General features: G+C 43.3%; 1 protein-coding gene across 5 annotated transcripts in view; it reads left to right on the top strand.

Annotated features, from left to right (window-relative positions):
• The window catches only part of CHRDL1 (chordin like 1), a 115790-nt gene that overhangs the window by 47665 nt on the left and 46863 nt on the right, over window positions 1-21262 (top strand). For 2 of the 5 annotated variants that reach the window (XM_082377262.1, XM_082377260.1), the window contains exons 5-6: window positions 17198-17343; window positions 18781-18874. The exons of 1 other annotated variant lie outside the window; for it this stretch is intronic. In XM_082377262.1, coding sequence (XP_082233388.1) covers window positions 17198-17343; window positions 18781-18874 — 240 coding nt within the window. The remainder of the gene's footprint in view (window positions 1-17197; window positions 17344-18780; window positions 18875-21262) is intronic. 2 more of the 5 variants (XM_082377263.1, XM_082377261.1) reach the window with 1 other exon arrangement.

Here is a 21262-nt window from a genome sequence, read left to right as displayed (position 1 = left end):
CTAATCCTGACATATACTGTGTATATCCTTTGTTCTGATCCTGTCCCCACCCCAATGCTAGGGGAGAGGGGGTACTAAACAACAGAACTATAAAGATGTGCTTATTGGAAGTCATTTGTATCAGGGCTCCCTTTGCTTCTCTATCTCCAAAAAGGCCTGAAGCACTCATTACAATCCTGCCAGTACCAACTCTTGATCTGTGTATGCTCATGGCTATGTAGTGGCAATGCATGTTGGATTTCTTTTCCAGACACTCCATGGATCTGTTTTCATTTGACTTCTTCTAGACCAGGGGTCGGGAATTTTTTTTTTCTGCAAAGGGCCAGATAATAAATATTTTAGGCTTTGCAGACCATACAGTCTCTGTTACAGCAACTCTTCCACTGTAGTGCGAAAGCAGCCACAAACAATATATAAATGAATGGGTATGGTCCACTAAAACTTTATTTACAAGACAAGTTGCAGGTCAGATTTGGCCCATGATCCCTGTTCTAGACGCAATGGGCCAAGTCCAGTTAGTAGGGGAGAGACCTACTCTAAGTCCAATTAGAGGGGAGACCTGGTTTCAGCTGCTTGAGGGCCTATGAGTATCACTTTGGGGAAGTGACTCCTGTTTTGTCCTCAGTTCTTTGGGGGAAGAGATATAAAAATCAGAGTATTTTTCATCTTTCCCAGTTTGAATATGAAAGTCCATTCTTGATCAAATATTGGATACCCTATAACAATCAGAATAGGCTGATTATGATGCAGTCACAACCTACAGATCTCAGTGGCTTGAACCAACAAAGGTTTATTCCTACTCACACTGTATGTCTGTCTCAGCTTAGCACATGTCGTTCTCATCCGAAGACCCTGGCTGACAGAGCCTTGCCACCTGGAGATTAGTTCCAGTGGCATGGGAAGGGAACAGAGCAAGTTGTGCCCTGGATCTTAAGGACTTCTGCTCAAAAGTGACACAGATTACTTCTGCTCATGGATCATTGGCTGGAGCAAGCCACGTGGCCGCACTTTGACTTCTAGGGCACAGGGAAGTACAGTGCTGCCGTGTGCCTGGCAGGAGGAGAGCTGGGATATTGATGACTGGCCCTAATGTCTACCACACACTCCAGGAACTCCTTCCCAGGTTTCTTCTTCATGTCCTTCCTTGCCTAGCCCTTAGGTGATCTGGCCTAAGGTCTCTTTTGCCCAACCCTGCCTGGCTTCCCTCCATCCTGCTGGTCATTGGCACTGACACATGGGGAGATAGCTTAGGAACTAAAGCATTGGGACAGTAATCATTCCTTAAAAGGCTGTGGAGACCAGCCATGAGCATGAAGTCAGGACAGGTTCTTCAGGCCTTTGGATCCAAGGACTGATTGCCCTTGGGCAGCAGGTCTGAGAACAGTTGGGGCTCTCAGGCCTCTGGGGTTGATTTTACTTGGGTTTGCTTTTAATGGGAATTTGAATCTGAGAGGAAGTTCTCGGCATATTGACTCTGGGCAGTTCCTGCCCTTCTGTGCTATGGAGAGCAGTTGTCAAGATGGAAGAGGGAGGTGGAAAGTGAATTGTAGGAAGTGATAGTAGGTGATATTAATGCAACATTATGGGCTAACATGAAACTTACGGCTCCTGATTTTAGAGGAGGGAGTGAAGACAAAAGAATTAGGATGAGCTAATTGCCCTAACAATCCCCACATCTTAGTGGCTAAACACAGTGCAGCGGTTGCTGTGGGGAGGGGGGTTCTGCTGCATGCAGTAGCACCTCCCCAACTCATGACAGTGAAAAATGTCTCCCGACATTGCCAAACGTCCCCTGGGGGAAAATCACCCTCAGTTGAGAACCACTGCTGTAGTCCCAAAGTATTTGTGATTTTGCATAGATACCTTCACTTCCTTAGGATCCTGGTCTTTAATTATATGTATTTTGCCATTTCTTGTCGACATGGGTTTTGGAGACAAAGGTTATGGTTGGCAGGGAACACAGTTCTAAGATCGCTTGCATTTGTACCCCCATGGGCCATAGATTGAGGCAGCGTGGCACAAGCACCGTCCGCAAACATTCAGAAGTGGGAGTGAAAAGCCTTCTCAATACTCATTAACCTTTGAGAAGGCAACTCATTTCTAGGGCGTTATTGAGGTTCTGAAGAAAAGGAGCTCTAGGACCAGAAGCCCTAAAGCGGTGCCTCTCAAACTTTAATGTACACAATTCCCTGGGAATTTGCAGATGCTGATTAAGGAGGTCTGGGCGGGGTCTGAGATTCTGCATTTCTAACTAGCTCTCAGGTGACTCTAATGCTGCTGGTCCCCATACCACATCTCAGTAGAGGGTTGGTGGTCTGTGAGAAGAGGACCTGGCCATCCGATACCATTTTCAGGTTCTGTAGAGGGAATTGTTCTGTTCCAAGATGATTTCATTGGCCCAGTAACTAATAAGGTCACCTGCAGTTTTTTTTTTTTTAATTTTATTTATTTATTTATTTATTTATTTATGGCTGTGACACCTGCAGTTTTTAAACATCCCCTTTCTCTACCATTCTCAAGAAGACGCAACCCAAGGTTATAGTGCCACCCACCCTTTCTCTCACTGTCCCCAACCGTTTGAGGCTAACATGAGGTGAGGTGGTCACGTACTTCCTTTTGATCAGCCACCTTCTATTTTTTTTTAGACCTTCTGTGTGCCTGAATGTGCGATCGAGAGAGAGTGGTTTCCTTTTCAGAGGCAACAGTGAGAAGAACTTAGGAAAAGCAATTAGAGTGACAAAAAGGATTTTGTGTGGGGGGCCATTTTATCCCAGCTGTAGTTTCAGACAATGCAACCTAGATTTTGAGAGCAATGCCATGTAGCTCCATGTCTTGGGCCCAAGACCTTGGCTCCACTTCTGGTTTGACCACTTCCTAACAGTTTCCTCATCTTTAAAGGGAGATAATAACAATCCCTACCTCATAGGGTGGCCGTAGGGAGAAAAGAGCTAACGAATGTGAACATACAGTGTTAAGCACGAGTCGTTAATGATCAGTTGCTAATGTTATTGGTGCTATTACTGCAGCTATCAGAACTGTGGCCGTCAATTCTTTTCTGCCTCTAAATTGTCCACATATGCCTCACTCCCATCCATGACATTTCTCACTCTGTTCAGTGATTCCCAATCTAGGGTGGGCCGGTGGGTGGAGCTTGAAATTACTCCCACCAGAGACCGTGGTCCGCTTGAGAACTGAGGTCCCTTTTTGAGAATTATTGATCCAAAGCAATGATTCAGGCTCATACTGCTTCTCTAGCCTTGGTAGATCCAAAGATGGTAACAAACCTTATTTACTTTTTAATCCCTGACCCCTACGAGCACCTTCCCCTCTAATAACTTTACAGCGAGAAGAGGGGCCATCGTATGAGCACCTGGCTGCCAAAAGAAGAATCCCAATTTCAAACTGGAAATTTGCATGAATCCTTGACATTTCTTTATTATTCGTGCCTCCGTTTCCTGAGGGACAGTCACCACCTTATGGCAATCAGCAGTGGAGTCCTTTTGAATCTAGATTCCCTAACATGTCCTTTCTGTTCTCTGTATTGTGTACGCTTACCTAAGTTCCTCTTTGCCCAGCAGGGACTTTGGCTTTGGCTCTTAAAGGATTTCCTAGGCAGAGAAACATGCTCTTTTCTGTTTTCCTCTAGTAGTTCGGTGACACGGCAGATGTTCCAGCAGCCCCGAGGCTTCATCTGCCACCGCCTTCCCTGCAACCTCTGCCAATGGCCTCCAGGGACCACTTTCTGAAGCCTGCTGCTAACACTTTTCCAAACACAACAAAAAGCGTGTTTGGGGATAAGTTTTCTCAATTAATCCTCAAGTACCGAATGCCTCTTTTCTTCCTTTAGTCTGTAATGTGATGGCAATAGGCTCTTTCACTAGCCTCCTGACAGGTCCTGCCTCCAAGCTCACGGCCTCTCCTCCTGTCATCCCAGAACAGTCTTCCAGAAATGTAAATCTCATCGAATAACTGCACTGCTCAGATCACTTCACTGGCTTCTGGCTTCTCGTCGTATACAGGAACAATCCAAACTCCTAGGGCCAGACTGTATGTTTCAAGTTAATAGCACTCTACAGTATTTCACACGGGGCGTTTTCTCTTGGTTTGCAGCGCTCACACGTGAAAGAAAGAAAGAAAACAAAAGATGCAGGAGATGCTTTGCAGCCGGGTAGGAGAAACATTCAGCTAGGTCTCAGCTGAAGGTTGAGTGACCGGAATTGGGAGAGGGGTCCTGAATTCAGTACTTTATAGTGTCCACGAGATGGCAAATATCCAGATTCTCAAAATATCTAGTTATTAGATGTGGTATAGGACAGTGCTTCCCAAAGGGTGTTCCTGGGATGGTCATAGCTGTTAAACAGATGAGAAAAAAGAGGTCTGGTGGCTCAGGAAAGTCAGCTGGAGAAAATGCTGGGTTGTAGTTAAACGGGTTTCTTTACTGTGGGATTTCTGAGATCCTTTAACATGCCGAAAGGAATATTGTGAACAGAGACTATGGATCTTTTCCCAGCTTTATCTGAAGCACAGAATTTTGTTTTCACAGAGCGTCTTGTGGACAAGTTGTGCTCTGCAGAGCGGACTTGGGAAATGCTGGTGTAGGCAATACAAAGGAATGCTTGACCGCACTCCCCACTGTCTCAGCCAGATGCCTCACATTGTTTCTGTAAATGCTGCTTGAGGGTAGTGACTAATTTGTCCATTTCAAAGGGTCATTGACCTTCAAAAAAAAAAAAAGCCTGGTTCCCAAAGGATTAGAACTAACCAAGTAATAGTAAGAACTCATTCTTTATTTAGGGAGAAGAGGAAGGCAGTGAGTGACACACATGCTACCACAAAACCTGTCATTAACAATTAGGCGTCATGCAGAAGAATTGATTTAACATTTTCATCTCAACTGCAAGTCCATTTATGACACCGATGGATAATTAAAAATTAAAAAAAAATCATGTAGTAGCAAAAGAATAAGAGAAACCTATCAGATCCACTGCAGAAGGGGTTCTTTTTGTTGGGTTACACACCCAAGTTCAGATGAACATATGAGATTTGGGAATTAGCCCCTGAAAACAAAGGGATTTGTGTTTTATCTTCTTCCTCAATTGTTGGACTTGATTTTAGCAGGCTTCTCTTGCCCTCAGGTTTTGTGGCTCTGTGTAAAATTAGGAAACCTAAGTTTGAATCCTGGCTTTGGCACTAAATAACGGTGTCCCCTTGGAAGCTCTAGGCCTCATTTCCATCTCTCAAGAGAGAAGGCCATTTCCAGTTTCCTCTTGGAGATATACATGGGAAACCCTAGAAGGCTTATGTAATGAGATTGGAATGGTCCATGAGCTGAATAATGGAGCTGATGATAAAGCTGTTCAGTAAAGTGGAAGAAGACATTTTGACAGGAAAGAACATAGAGGTTCCCTATGAAGATTGGATTATGGGAAGCTTTCACCAGTAACAGCTCTCAGCCCACAGAAAGCTGAAAATAAGCGTGCCTAGCCCTAGAGCCCTAGAAACTGGACTGAGTTGCCTGCAGAGATCCGGCGCTGCTGAGGTGAAACCCACAGGCTCCTCGCTTTGTATTAAAGTAGTGGGGGCACCTCTTTTGGGTCATGGAATGCTTTGAGAATCTAATGGGACCCACGGACCCTCCTGCCAGAAGAATGCATGTACCCTCATACACTCAAAATGCACTTCGGAATCACTTTCGAGAATCCTATTTATTTCTCTCCAGCTCTCTAGGACTTAAATGAAGAAGGACCTCACTCCTGGAGGTGCACACTTATCGCTTAACAAAATTAATAATAGACCCTCAGTATTCGAGTACATGTCACTATTTGGGTGTTTGTCCCTTTGTTCCAGTGCTAGAGCCAGGAGGAGATAGACAGGTCAAGACAGAAGCCCCACCTGCTCTGTACTTGGTGATCACTCGGCAAGCAGTCTACCTGTTAGCAGGTGCTAGGCTGTAGGGTACAGACAGGCAGACCATTGGAGTTGCTGCAAGAAATCAGAGTGTGTTTGACGGATAGTGAGGGCTGGGTAGGATGTGAGTAAGCAGAGGGTAGTCTGTGGGCGTGGTTGGGTCTAGCATGAGTCAGGGCAGAGCTGGCAAGGGACACAGTGGGGATGGGGACCGGCTGGTCTGAAGTAGAGTGTTCTTTAGTCGAGGGGATGCGTCTCTGAGATGTGCTTCATCACCCTGGCCGGGCCGTGATCCTGCTTCGTACCCAGAACTTCAGCTCCGGGTGCTCGCCCACAGGCAGGTGACTGACACAGCCAGGCTAGAACTCCTACCTGAAAGGCTGAGGGGTCTTTTCTGAGTTGGCAGAACCCTCATGGGATGTTTAGGCTCTGGACGCCGGACCGCTGGAGCAGACTCAGTTATACATCTCTTTTTGCCTTCAGACGGACTGCACTTGGTAAGCTGGAGATAATCAGAATCAATTGTCCATGTCGCATGTAGCTTCTTTTCTCCCCAGGCCTTTTCAAAAAATAGAATCTGGTTTGTTCCTTCCATGTCCCTGTAAAGTAGAATCAAGTGAAACGATTACCCCCAACATACACACATGGACTTACCGTACTCACGAATGCAGAAAGTTCTTTAGGAACCGAGGCCCAGAGATGCAAAGGGACAGCGGTCCCATCACACAGCAAGTCAATGGTCCAACCCAGCCAAGAATACACGTGCTCCCTTTCTCCTCCAGATCGAGTGCCCGGCCTGCTGTCACCCCTTGCCTCACGGAGAGATGCTCACCTCTTGCACAAAGCCTCTCCTCAAGCCATCCTTCTCCTCATCTGCCTGACAAGGTGGCATTTTCAGGCAGGGTCAGCTACTGACTGACAGCAGCTGAAACGTGAAAGGAAGTGGGATGAAAAACAGCCTGCAGAGGGGTTCTGGATGAGGAGGGGACGAGCTGGGATCACACCGGGGGTGTGAGCTTTCAGTGCCCTCTTCCCCTCTCTTCTGTCCAGCTGGACCGGCAGATGACTGTTTCCCCTCACTCGGCACCTTCTAGGTTGGGACAGAGTGTTGTGTCTGTCTGTTGAGCTGCAGAGTGATCTGTTGAATCTGCTGCAGGAATTTCCTAGCCCGGGACCCCACCAGGGGTTGGGCCGGGGGTCGTAGTAGGGAGGCCACTAGTCGGGCTGAAGAGTCTCCTTGAAGATTCCAAACGGGAAAGTCCCCCCCCCATCGCCCCCTCCTTTAGCTCAGCTGTCTGGCAGACCTACCCCATCTCCCAGGGCGGGTACCCCATGGACAAGATTATGAATTGGGGTCGACCCCCTCCACCCCTCTGTGGTTCTCCCTTTGTCATTTACCTTTCTATTCGTCACCTGCCTCCCTGTCACCAGGGTACCCAGCACCTTCATTTTGTCCAGGCCTGCCCCACACTGATACTCAGCCTTTGTGTCTGCATGGTGGGATGTTTAGTCGTTCAGGATTTTTGGCAACAGCTTTATTTGAGATATAATTCGCATCCTATTTATCCTTTTAAATAGTACGGTTAAATTGGTTTTAGTGCATTTGCAAGATATTGCCATTACCACCACTATCTAATTCCAGAATATTTTCATCATCCCAAAAAGAAGTCCCATACCTGCTAGGAGTCAACTCCCCATTTTCCCTTCCTCTCAGCTCCTGGCATGCGCTGAGCTACTTTCTGTCTCTATGGGATTTGCATATTGTGGATATTTCATAAATATGGAATCATACAGTATGTGACCTTTTGTGTCTGGCTTCTTTCACTAAGCGTAATGTTTTCAAGGTTCATCCATTCTAACTGAATTATATTGCATTGTATGATACACCACATTTTATTTATCAGTTCTTCCACTAATGGACAGTGGGTGCTTTCTGCCTTTTGACTATTGTGAATAATGCTGCTCTGAAGATTCGTGTACAAGGATCTGTTTGAGTCTCTGCTTTCAGTTCTCTTGAGTATATGCTAGAAGTGGGATTACTGGTTCATATGGTAACTCTAGGTTTAACTTCGGAGGAACTGCCAAGCTTTTCTGCACAGCAGCTGTACCATTTGACACTTTTACATTCCTACCAGCAGTGTACAAAGGTTCCATTTTCTCCACGTCCTTGCCAACACTTATTATTATTTTCTTTTTTATTATAACTGTCCTAGTGGGTGCAAAGTGGTGTCTCACTGTGGTTTTTGTTCTCCTTCCCGCCCCCAAGATTTTGCTCTTTATTGGGGAACTGCTCCAATCTTCAGTATTCATTACTATGAACTTATTAAACCTCTGGGAAAGGCAGGGCCCTACTCTAACTAATGCTTGAAGTTGGGGCCATGTCAGGCACTCTGGCAGAGCAGAGGAGAGTTTAGGGACAGAGTGAACTTGCCACCTTTGGAAGCTCTAGCATGGCACGAGCAGTCTGCTCTACCAATCGTTTTCCCTTCCCCCAAAGCGACCTTTGAGTGCAGAAGTAGTTAGACAAGGCTTTTCCCTGAAGAGGTGAGACTGCAGCTGGGCCGTGAAGGGTGGACAGAAGGAAAATGGATGAAGGGGGGAAAGGGAGAGGCATTCTAAACTGAAAAATATGAGCTACTTTCCAAAGAACAGCTCAGATACTGAACCAAAACAAAGGTGGAACTCAAACCAATCAACAGGGACTTTTGTTTAGCAGCTCTAGAAAGCATGCAGCAGGAGAGGAGGCTGGAAATGATGGCCAAGATGCAGTGGGAAAGTTGGCTTCTTTGCCCTTCAAGACCACTCAGTCACAAATACACTCGTGACCCTTCTGACTCCTGAATTCACTTCTCTGGGACCCTCAGGAAATCCAAAGCAGAGACTATAGGTTTGATAGATGGCTCTGGCCAGAACTCAGCTGCTTGGCTAAAGAAATCACTCCTGGTGGGCTCCCCACTGAGATAGGGGGATAGGGCAAACGGAGTCAGCTGGAAGTTGAGCCATATAAGGATTCTTAGTGGACGTGATGGGCTCAGAAGTGACTCTCTAGTCACCACTCAGAATCTGGCAATATTTGAGAAGTTCTACAGGGCAGTGAAAGACAGTTGTCTTAGTCAGTTTGGGCTGCTATAACAAAAATATCGTAGACTAATGGCTTAAACAACAAACATTTATTTCTCACAGTCCTAGGGGCTGGAAAGTCCAAGATCAAGGTGCCAGCAGATCTGGTGTCTGGTGAGAGACCACTTCCTGGCTTGTGGATAGTCGTCTTCATCCTGTGTCCTCATATGGCTGAGAGCAGAGATCATCTCCCTGTTGTCTCTTCTTATAAGGGCATTAGTCCCATTCATGAGGGCCCCAACTCCCAAAGACCCCCACCTCAGAGTACCATCACACTGGGGATTAGGTTTGCAACATATGAATTTGGTGAAGGGGACACAAACATTCAGCCTGTAACAGGCACTGTAAAGACTAGGCAGCCCCAACCTGCTTTCTGCCTTCCAGAAACCCTATCAATTACAGCCAATAGTAATGTAACAATAACAGCATTCACTGAGCACTAATATGCGTCTGGTACTATGCTGAGCACATTATGGGTCTCACCTCATTTGATCCTCACAACAACCTCTGAGGTAGGTACTATTATCAGCCCCATTTTATCGATGTGTGAACCGAGGCTCAAGAATGTTAAATGACTTGCTCAGCTAATCAGTGGGATCTAATTAATAGTGGAGGTGGAATTTGAACACAATTTGGACACCCTGAAATAAGGCCTTTCCTCCCACTAGGACAGCTCTTAGAGGCTGTATTTTCAGTAAACGCCCCTACACTGAGCCTTAAGTTCTGGAATGTTTCACACTCCTTGCCCTGTGCTCTACAACCTCAGTATAGATAAAGCATCAAAGGCCTAAGTTACAATTTAATTATCTAGAAAAAGAACCTACTTTCAAACATTGTCTTCCATTCTCACCGTGATATGAATTAGTCAATAAGATGAGTGCTAAGCCCCCCTAGCAAGGCCTCAATGTGATGGGACACAGAAGAGTTAAGTTTTTATGGAGGAGGAGAGTTTGGGGAAGATATGAAAATCATAGGTCTCTGCCTAAGGACAGCAGGTCTAGATAAGTCATCATTTTGAGCAACCCAGGGCAAAAAGAAGTGATAGTGTTTGGAGCACTGACAGGAAGAAATCTAAATGGTAGGCGTCATTGCTTTAGCTCATGGACCCATTTGAAGCAATACCTTTGATTTCAGTGAGCATCCCAAAGAAGAACTCACCTGAACCCACATGACCTCAGAGGGTGAGCAAGGTTCTTGGAGGGAAACTATAGATACCCACTGTTTGGGATGCATTAATTCTGCAAGATGTGTCACATCCTTGCTGTATGCTCTGACCTAGCTTGACCAGGATGCTGTGCCCAGCTGTTCTTCCCTCCTTGGAGGAGCACAGGAAGTTTCCCATTAGCACCCTTCTTTGCCTGCTTTCTTCCTAGCTGGGCCAAGGCTCAGATGTCAGCTCAAATTTACACACTTTATTTAAAACAATTTGTTTCAGAGAGCAGTGTAATAGCCCCCCACTCTCCCCAAAGGGGCTAAATAGTGTCTGTAGGAGAGAACCATCTCATTGTAGTCTCACTGGGAACACAAGAGTCCTAGCTAGGGTCTGTCCCACTAGTAGGAATAGAGCTGGCTTCTGTGACCAGCTCTGTAGGATTGATTTTCTATGGTTGGAAGGGACCCAGAATGGTCATCGAGTTTAGCCCCTGACCCTTGAGTTAGAGTTTTTTTAAAACATAAACTCTTCTAATTTAATTTTTCAGTAGGAAATACATTTGTACCGTTCAAGAATATGAATGCATACGTGTGTATGTGTATATATGATTATATATGTTTTTATTCATAAAGGTATATGTAAAAGTATGCAGTAAGATGTCTAATTCACCCCTGTCCCACATCCATTCAATTCTTACCTTTCTCCTCAAAACGTAGTCCCCCCTTATAACTTTTAGTATTTTCCTATGTATCCTTCCAGATTTTCTTTATGAAAATATAAGCAACTGTGAATACATACTCTTAAAAAAATTATATTCTCTTTACATAAAAGGCAGTATATTATCCGAATCATTTTGCACTTCGTGATTTTTTTCATTTAATGATCTATTTTTCTGTATTAGTGCATAGAGAGCTTACGCATTCTTTTATACAACTACACACTCTTTCATTGTATTAATGAGCCAACACATATTTAACCAGATGTCTATTGATGGACACAGAAGTTGTTTCCAATCTTTTGCCATCACGAACAATGGTGCAGTGAATAACTTTTAGATTTTTCACACACACGCAAGTATATCTGTAACGCGACTTCTTAAAAGTAGGATTGCTGGGTCAAAAATACACATATATATATTTTTTATTTGCCACATCAACAACTTTATTTTCTCCCATAGAATTCAGGTATAAGCATGAAAAGTAGATTCGTTTTCAAAACCTTAGTTCTTCTTAAGGCTCATGTTAAGTATCTTCTTTCCACCTAGCTTTGTGCTGGGTACTATGGTATGAACAAAAGAACAGAGCCCATAAACTACAACCTCAAATAGTTTATAAATGGTTTGGAGAAGTAAAACATATCTACATATAACGAGCAGAGAGAATATTAAAGCCATATTTATGACAGAATCCATGTCAAAAGAGTAACTTTTACTTTCACTTTAGATGAAATGATAAGCTTTGGAAACATTTACTTAAAAGACAAGTGTATCCCTCACACTCTTCCTTGGACCTCCTTTTAATTTTTGTTATATACATGTACATTGAGAAAATACATACATTTTAAAATTGAATGATATTGCTAAATTGCCTCCATAGTGTTTGTATCAATTCTCCACAGCCTTGCTGAGAGAGTTTATTAATCAAACTTGGATTTTTGCAAATCTGGTAAGAAAAATGGTTACCTTGGTGTAGTTTTTTTTTAATTGAGGTATAATTGACATATTATATTCGTTTCAGGTGTACAACATAATGGTTCAATATCTGTTTATATTGCAAAATGATCAACTCAATAAGTCTAGTTAACATCTGTCCCCATATATAGTTACAATTTTTTTTCTTGTGATGAGGACTTTTAAGATTTATTCTCTTAGCAACTTTAAAATATGCAGTACAATATTACTAAGTATACTCACCATGATGTACATTCCATTCCCAACAGCCCCCCACCCCCCTGCGTCTGGCAACCACCAATCTGTTCTCTGTATCTACAAACTTTTTTTTTTTTAAGATTCCGTGTATAAATGAGATCATATAGTATTTGTCTTTCTCTGTCTGACTTATTTCACTTAGCATAATGCCCTCAAGGTCCATCCATGTTGTCGCAAATGGCAAGATTTCATTCTTTTTTTTATGGCTGAATAGTATTCGTGCGTGTGTATGTGTGTGTGTGTGTCTCTCTCTCTGTCTGTCTGTCTCAAGGGAATTAAAGGGAACATAACCTTTTCTTCCAAGCCCTTTACCTTCATGTCCAAATTACCCTCTCCACCACCACCTCCAGAAGGGACTGTGGCTGTGCTGGGACTACACCACTAGAATGAGAGAGAACCAGACTGGAAACACTGGCATCAGGCTCAGCCATCAAGAATAAAATAGGAACCTGAGTAACAATAGCAATGGCAAAAGAAGGGAGGGCTCGGAGTCAAGGAGATTAGTAACCATACTTGGGAGCTCTGGACAGGTTTGCATTTATCTCATAAACACTGGGAGCTGACTTACAAGTGGCCTTTCTGACTAGCCAAGAACTGGCCCACTAAGGAAGTAGAAATTTGAGGGTAGGGAGAGTGGAGAAGAGAGCCACCAGCATGAGAATGTTGGGTTCCAGAGGGTGGGAGGAGGGGTAGTACTAGGAGGGGAGAGAATGGTGTATCAAAGGAAGTGGGAAAGGACCACATTTTGGTAAAACTTGCCAGTTGCTCTGAAGGGGGAAAAAAAGCCTGTCACAAGGTTATTCACACTGAGATGTTACTGACAACGTGTATCCTCTCAGAGAAGTTTTGGGATTATAAAATCTGATTGCGAAAAGGCAATCACTAATCCAAAAGAATGAACTTCTAATGATGGCATTTTAGGCATCCGTGAGAGAAAAGGTGGTAAGAGACATTTAGGATAAGGGAGTGTTTTCTGAGCACCCCAGAAATTATAGTTCTGCTTACATATAAGATCATCCCTCATGGGGGAGAAGGAACAGTTCCTTTCGGCAACACAATTGTAGTCAGATGGCTGAGTGCTGGTCTGCTTACCCGACAGTGTCCTTCCTCCACTCCTCCTCGGAGTGCTGTGTGGGATTTGATGGGAAACGGGAAACGGCAGAGGCTAGAAGCCATGCAACCTGGTCACTTCTGTTGTAGCATTCCCCTGAGGGGTCCTGAAGCCAGCCTTGCTTCAGACTGATTTTCTGCCAGTTTTCGGCCAGGAACACAGAATGTGTTCCAAGGATTGTTGGTTAGAAGCCCAGCCACCTTGGAAAATCTGGGAAGGGAAAGCGTAGAGTCCCAGGTGGCTTTTCTTGCCTGTGGAGTTCCTTGCATGCTGTGTTAGCCCTCCAAAGATGCAAGGGGGGATTTGAGTTCCATATCCTATTCTTAGATAGAAAAGTCAAGGCCCAAAGAGGTAAAGTGACTTGTTTAAGGTTTTGGGAAGTGGGTACCCAAGCTGGGATTATGACTCAGTGATCCTGCCCCCCTCAGTTTTTAAAAACTTTCTTTTCTTTAGTAAAAATTGTATATATTTAAGGTATACAACATGCTGATTTGATATACATACACAGATTGAAACGAGTACTACAGTTAAGCTAATTAACATCATCTCCTCCTCGCCTGGTTGCCATCTATTTTTGTGATGAGAGCACCTGAAATCTACTGTCTTAGCAAATTTCCAGTATACAGTGCAGTATTATTAACTATAGCCATCATGCTATACTTTAGATCTCTAGACTTACTCATCCTACATAACTGCAACCTTGTGCCCTTTGACCAATATCTCCCCATTTCTCACACCTCCCTGCCCCGGTAACCACCATTCTAATTTCTGCTTCTATATATTCAATTTTTTTAGATTTCACATTTAAGTGAGATTATGCAGTTTTTTTTTCTTTCTGTAACTGGCTTACTTCACTTAGCATAATGTCCTTCAGGTTCAACCATTTTGTTGCAAATGGCAGGATCTCCTTTTAAGGGCTGAATTTTATTTATATATATATATATATATCTCACAATTTTTTGATCCATTCGTCCACGAATATGGGGTATGGGATGGACACTTAAGTTGTCTCCATATCTTGGCTACTGTGAATAATGCTGCAATAAACATAGGATACAATAAACATGAGAATGCAGATATCTCTTCCAGGGACTGATTTCATTTCCTTTCTGCCCTCCAGTTTTGACACCCACTGTGTGAAAAGAACAGGAAACTTCAAGGCAGGAAAACTATATTTCTTAGTTGGCTCTTCTATTAATAGCTGTGTGACATGGACCAAACCTTCTGAGGTATCAGTAGCCTCATTTTCATAATTCTCCCCTCTCCCCATTAAGGATCTTAGAAGAATGAAATAATAATAAATAGGAAGAAGTTAAGATAAATTTCTTGTGTAAAATTAGCATTAAGCATAACGATAATTGGTTTCCTTTTCTTTGATTCTGTTTTGTCTTCTTCTTTTTTGCTTTCTCTCCATCTCTTGTTGAGTACATTAATGCACTCCAATGAGATCCTGAGAACAATTTCATTGTTTTTTTTCAAACAGTTGTATTGAGGTATAATTTACCCACCATAAAATGGACTCATTTTCATTATAGTTTTGAGTGACGGGAAAGAAAGAATGGTCTCTTTTTAAAAAAAATTTTTTTGGAAGTATAGTTGATTTACAGTATTGTGTTATTTTCAGGTATACAGCAAATTGATTCAGTTATATATGTGTGTGTGTGTGTGTGTGTGTGTATATATATATATTTATATTTCAGGTTATTTTCCATTATAGGTTATTACAAGATATTGAACATAGTTCCTTGTGTTATACCATAAATCCTTGTTGCTTATCTACTTTATGTATAGTAGTTTGTATCTGTTAATCCCATATTCCTAATTTATCCCTCCCCCCACCTTTCCCCTTTGGTAACCATAAATTTGTTTTCTATGTCTGTTAGTCTGTTTCTGTTTTGTATATAGATTCATTTGTACAGTAATTTTTTTTTAGATTCCACATATAAGTAATACCACATAATATTTGTCTTTCTCTGCCTGACTTACTTCAGTTAGTATGATAATCTCTAGGTCCATCCATTTTGCTGCAAATGGCAATATTTCATTATTTTTTATGGCTGAGTAATATTCCATTGCAAATATATACCACATCTTTTTTAAATTAATTAATTATTAATTAATTAATTTTTGGCTGCGTTGGGTCTTCGTTGCTGCACACCGGCTTTCTCTAAGTTGCGGCGAGCGGGGGCTACTCTTCGTTGTGGTGAGCGGGCTTCTCATTGCAGTGGCTTCTCTTGTTGCGGAGCATGGGCACTAGGTGCATGGGCTTCAGTAGTTGTGGCACGCGGGCTCAGTAGTTGTGGCTCGTGGGCTGTAGAGTCCAGGCTCAGTAGTTGTGGCGCATGGGCTTAGTAGCTCTGTGGCATGTGGGATCTTCCCGGGCTAGGGCTCGAACCCATCAGGCGGATTCTTAACCACTGCGCCACCAAGGAAGTCCCTATACTACATCTTCTTGAACCAATTGTCTGTTGATGGGCACTTGGGTTGTTTCCATGTCTTGGTTATTGTAAACAGTGCTGCTATGAACATTGGGGTGCATGTATCTTTTCAAATTAGAGTTTTCTCCGGATATCTGCCCGGGAGTGGGATTGCAGGATCATATGATAACTCTATTTTTAATTTTTTAAGGAACCGCCATACTGTTTTCCCTAGTGGCTGCACCAATTTACATTCCCACCAACAATATAGAAGAGTTACCAGGCTGGTCTAACTTTTTCAGCCTCCCTCTAATGAAACACACAACTCCGCTAATTTCTGTTCTTCCAGTATCCCACACCACGTACTTTCGAAGCTCTGCTTGTATCTATTGTTAATTTGTACACTGATGGTTAGTTTAACCTGGGCACTTGTTCATTGATATTTGGTGTGTGTATATGTGTGTGTATGTGTGTGCACAGCATGTACTTTAAGGAAGCCCAGTGAAAAGACTTCTCAAACCCATTCACTTAGAGTCAACTCACCAAGTGCATTGACCTTTTTGCTACATGGCAACCCTGTGCCAGACTCCACGGAGAAAGACACGTGTAAGGCAGAGTCCCAAGTCTTCAAAAAGCAATATATACAAATGTATATGTGGGTTGGTAGGAAAAAATGGAATTTAGAGACAGAGGACCAGATATCAATTCCCTTTTTCATCACTCCCTACCTTTGTGACTTCAGATAAGTCATTCAACATCAGAGACTTGTCACCCTCAAATGAAAAATGAAGATAAGAATCTGCCTTACTTGCTTCACAGTGTTCTTATGAGGCTCCATTGTAATAATGTATGTGAAAGCTCTTTGTAAATTGTTGGCTAGGTGACTATAATTCGCAAATATGAGTTACAATAGTATTCAAGTGCCAGATGGTGTGCTTCAGGCATCAGATGCTTTGAGAGGTGCAGATCGTGGGCTGGAGCTGTTAGGGACTGCTTCACAGAGGAAAGTGGACTTTTGCTGAGCCTTCAGAATCAGACAGGACTTCAATACGTGGAAAAGAGTGGCAAGGAGGGGGCAATCTTGGTGGAGGAATTAAAAAGAAGCAAAGACTCCAGAGGCTAGAGCAAGCATACAAGCATATACCAAGTGTTATAAAACATGGGAGGGGGTACAGTTACCAGGGTAGTTATAATAGGTGGTTCCTCATCAGAAAAGACTCCCTCCTTCCAGGCAAGTTAATACCTTATTCATCTAACACTGTTAGCTACATCAAGGCAGGGGCCTTGTCCTTCTTCACTGATCTCTCTCTAGTGCCTGTCACAGTGCTTGGTACGTAGTAGGTGCTCATTAAATGCCCCCAAATTGAAGGAATGGATGGATAGTCACGTGTCACTTGTTATTCCTGTCTGGCTGCTTTAATATTATCTTAAGTCATCAGCCACTGAGTTAGGGACTATTTTTAACTCCCTCTGTGTGGTACAGCCCCATCTGCTGTTGGGATTTGTGAAATTCTTTGCAATGATGCCAATACTTGGTGTGGTTTTTCTCCACCCTGTCCCAGAAGACTCCTTACCCCCAGTGAACAATAAGGTGACCAGCAAGTCGTGTGAGTACAACGGGACCACTTACCAACACGGTGAGCTGTTCATGGCTGAAGGGCTCTTTCAGAACCGGCAACCCAACCAATGCACACAGTGCAGCTGTTCGGTAAGACCCTGTATCTTAATGTCCCTGCTATCCCCTACCCAAATAAGAGCGCTTCCATACTTGTACTTTTAGTTTAAGCCTACACTGTAGGGTGCTTGATTGGAAGATGAATCGCATCTAAATCATGAGCCTTTCTGATCTTAATCAACCCTGATCAACTCTGTTGAAGAGGTCAGACCCAGTCATATCCCGGTCTTAAAACTTTAGGACTGCTTAAAAGGACAAAAATGAGCTGATAATCTTGATCTGTACTTCTTTTCACAATAATTACACCACCAGAGCCTTCATCTGAAGAACTCAGTTATTTGATAAGCCTTGGAAATGCCATGGGTGGAAAAGCCACTGGCACCATCTAGGGCCACTCAGTCCAATTCACAAGAAAATGGGGTGTCTCTTGGTTCCCGTTTCTGAAATATTCCACTAACCAGTCAGTTCCCGGTGCCCTGCAATGAGAAAAGTCTCTCAACAAATGCTTGATCGTGATGATTCCTGTGACATTATTTGTCAAAAGAATTGTATACTTCATGAATAAGGTATACTGGTTACATCATCATCTAATTGTGCGGCCCAGAGAATGTAATAAATAGAACCAGAAAAATGGAGTAAAATGGGTGTTTAAGCTGAAGTATGAGGGGATGAAGTTAGATGTAGAAACAACTTTTCTGCCTATAAAGGGTATGAAACACTGGATTGACAAGGGAAGCTAAAGAATCTCTTTGCTTAGGGATTTTTAGTAAAAATATAGCATCTCAGTAGTCTGGGAGAAGTTGGTTGTAGCCATGCTTCCCTAATGACCTTTCAGGAACCCTTCTAGCTCCAGAACAGTATGCTTCTAAGAACTAAGATCAAGGTTCAAGGAATGATGTTTGGAACATAGAATTTTAGGGAATGAACATTATGCAAGGACAAACATAACCAGCAAGTGCATCTGATCCTCTCCCTTGCCTTGTGCTGGACTGAGCTGTCCGTTCAGATGATCTTTTATAGTTTTGTATCACCCCAAAGAGCTTGTCTACTTGTTTTGGAAGGGAGATTCTAGTGAGTGTTACAGAAGGCAGCTGTTGTGCAAATCTGCATTCCCCCAAAACCCCAACATCCAGCTGAAGCACGATAGGGACCAGAATGGACAGAGAAGGGAGGGGCAAGACTGTACTTGGTGGTTTGGAGGCTCACGGCAGCCCTCACAGACTACTTTGTTTCATCTTAGACCAGCATGCCTGATGAGAATCGCCATCTCTTCTGTGACTTAGTCTCTGGCATGGAGACATAGTAAATAGAAAAAATATAACGCATCATAAAAGTTAGGAAGTGCATCTAACTGACTATGGAAGAGCATGGGGGAAGGCCGTTTGAGCCCCTACTCATCCCAGGTACTGAGCTAAAGCCTTTACGCGTACTCCAGCTCCTTCTGACCTTAATTCTGTTTCTCTTTGGCAGGAGGGCAATGTGTACTGTGGTCTCAAGACTTGCCCCAAGTTAACCTGTGCATTCCCAGTCTCTGCTCCTGATTCCTGCTGCCAGGTGTGCAGAGGTAGGTGTCCTGTTTCCCAAGACCCCAGGTGCCGCCATCCTGAGTAGCAAGATTTAGAAGAGGAAAATACCTGTCCAGTGTCCTAGGGAAAGGGAATTTTCTATGGTAGCCTTAGATTCGAAGGGTGCTTTCAATCACAAAAGGAAAAAATAAAAGCACTGCTTTTTTTTTAACATCTTTATTGCAGTATAATTGCTTTACAATGGTGTGTTAGCTTCTGCTTTACAACAAAGTGAATCAGCTATACATATACATATGTTCCCATATCTCTTCCCTCTTGCATCTCCCTCCCTCCCACCCTCCCATCCCACCCCTCTCGGTGGTCGCAAAGCACAGAGCTGATCTCCCTGTGCTATGCGGTTGCTTCCCACTAGCTATCTATTTTACGTTTGGTAGTGTATATATGTCCGTGCCACTCTCTCATTTTGTCACAGCTTACCCTTCCCCCTCCCCGTGTCCTCAAGTCCATTCTCTAGTAGGTCTTTTAAGGGTCACTCCCTGAAAGAAACTGCGCTGGGCTGGAGTGCAGCAGGGGGAGAGGGGTGAGAGTCATCTAATGTGAAAGTGAGTATCTTTGTCTCTCCTTCCTTAATCCCTTCTAGCTTGGCCCCTACATTATTGTATTGTAAAACACAGGGCATTTCCATACACAGCCTTTTAAAAGGAAGAATGGGCCTCCCAAAGCACTGATGTGACCATTTTGAAGATTAGGCAGGGCAGATGTAGGTGTATTTTTTAAATCCCACAGTAAAGTAGTGACAAACGTAATAAAAGCAAAATGGAAGGCATCGTCTTCTCAAGTTATATCCAAAATGGAATCATCATCTTCTCAAGCCAGTTTTTTCTTCTTTGGGTTTCATTTCTTTGATGACAGTACCAATTTAGGTTTAGGTTTCCAAGATCAAATATAATCACCTTTAACTTCTCTTTTATTGCCTCTTCTCAAATTACCAAATCTATCAGCAGTCCTCTGTTTTCCCGCTTTCCCTCCTAATTTTGTCTTCTTTCCTTCCATCCAATGTGCTTATTGAATGTCTACTATATGCTTGGCACTGTGCTAGAAGCTGGATACATAATGGTAAATATAGTAGACATACAGGGCACTGCTAGACTATATGGCATCTTTATGTGAATTACAAAAAGGATCCCCTTACTTAAGATACTTGACTGCCATTCGCCAGAAAATCCTTGTGAATGTACCTCCTTAGCTGAGGCACCCTTGTGCAGGGCACAACCTGTGCAACCGTATGTGGCATACATAGCAGCCAAGATATGTTCTTTGCTCTTATGGAACTCACATTTTACCTGAGAAGACAAATAATAAACAAACAAGCAAACAAATACCTAAATATAAACAGTGTGAGTACTGTGAAGGAAATAAACAAAGGACCAAGATAGAAAATAAGAGGTGAAGGCATTTAGGTTGAATTGTCGGAAAGGCCTCTCTGAGATGACATTTAAGCTCAGACTTGAAAGATGAAAAGGAGTCATCCATGCAAAGGTCCTGGGAGGAGAGCATTCCAGGCAGAAAGAAAAGAAAGTTCAAAGGCCCAGGCAGGGAAGAGCTTATAGCATTCAAGGAGCCTAGGGACCAGTGTGGTAGGAATATAGTGATTGTGGTCATAACTGGCATGCGATGAGACTGCAGAGGTGAACAGGAAGGAGTCAGGCCATGCAGGACCTTCAAGGCCATGGGAAGGGGTTTGGATTTCCATTTTTAAGTGCATTGGGAACCCATTGGAAGGTTGTGCACAGGGCATGACATGATCTAGTTGATGTGTTAAAAGATCTCACTTGTTCTTGTGTCCAGACTAGATTGGAGGGAGGAAATAAGACAAGTGGAGAAACCAGGACGATGGGTTTAGCAGTCTCTCTGGTATGAGAGAGTGGGATTCTGGTCTGGGGACACAGTGTAGAGTAGTGGTTCAGACTGGGGGCCTCTGGAACCAGGCTGCCTTGATTCTAATCCCAGCCCTGCTACTTTCTAGCTGGGTGATCATGAGCCAGGATGTACTCACCTTTCTAACAGTCTTTACAGTGACAATAATGTTAGCACCTGCCTCCAAATGGTTGTGAGGTTTAAATGAGATAATGCAGAAAAAGGACCTAGGACACTGTCTCGCATATAGTGAGAACTAATAACGAAAACTGGACAAATTTGAAATACAGTAGGCCCTCCATATCTGCAAGTGCCACGTCCGCGGATTCAACTAACCATGGTTCCAACATATCGGAGAAAAAAATAAATCCAGAGAGTTCCAAAAAGCAGAACTTGAATTTGCCATGTGCTGGCAACTATTTACATGGTGTTTACATTGTATTCCCAACTATGCATATAGCATTAACATTCTATTAGGTATTATAAGTAATCTAGAGATGATTTAAGTA

The sequence above is a fragment of the Balaenoptera borealis genome (assembly GCF_965194805.1).
Source record: "Balaenoptera borealis genome assembly, chromosome: X".
Taxonomy (NCBI): domain Eukaryota; kingdom Metazoa; phylum Chordata; class Mammalia; order Artiodactyla; family Balaenopteridae; genus Balaenoptera; species Balaenoptera borealis.
This window is presented reverse-complemented; position numbering and strand designations above follow the sequence as displayed.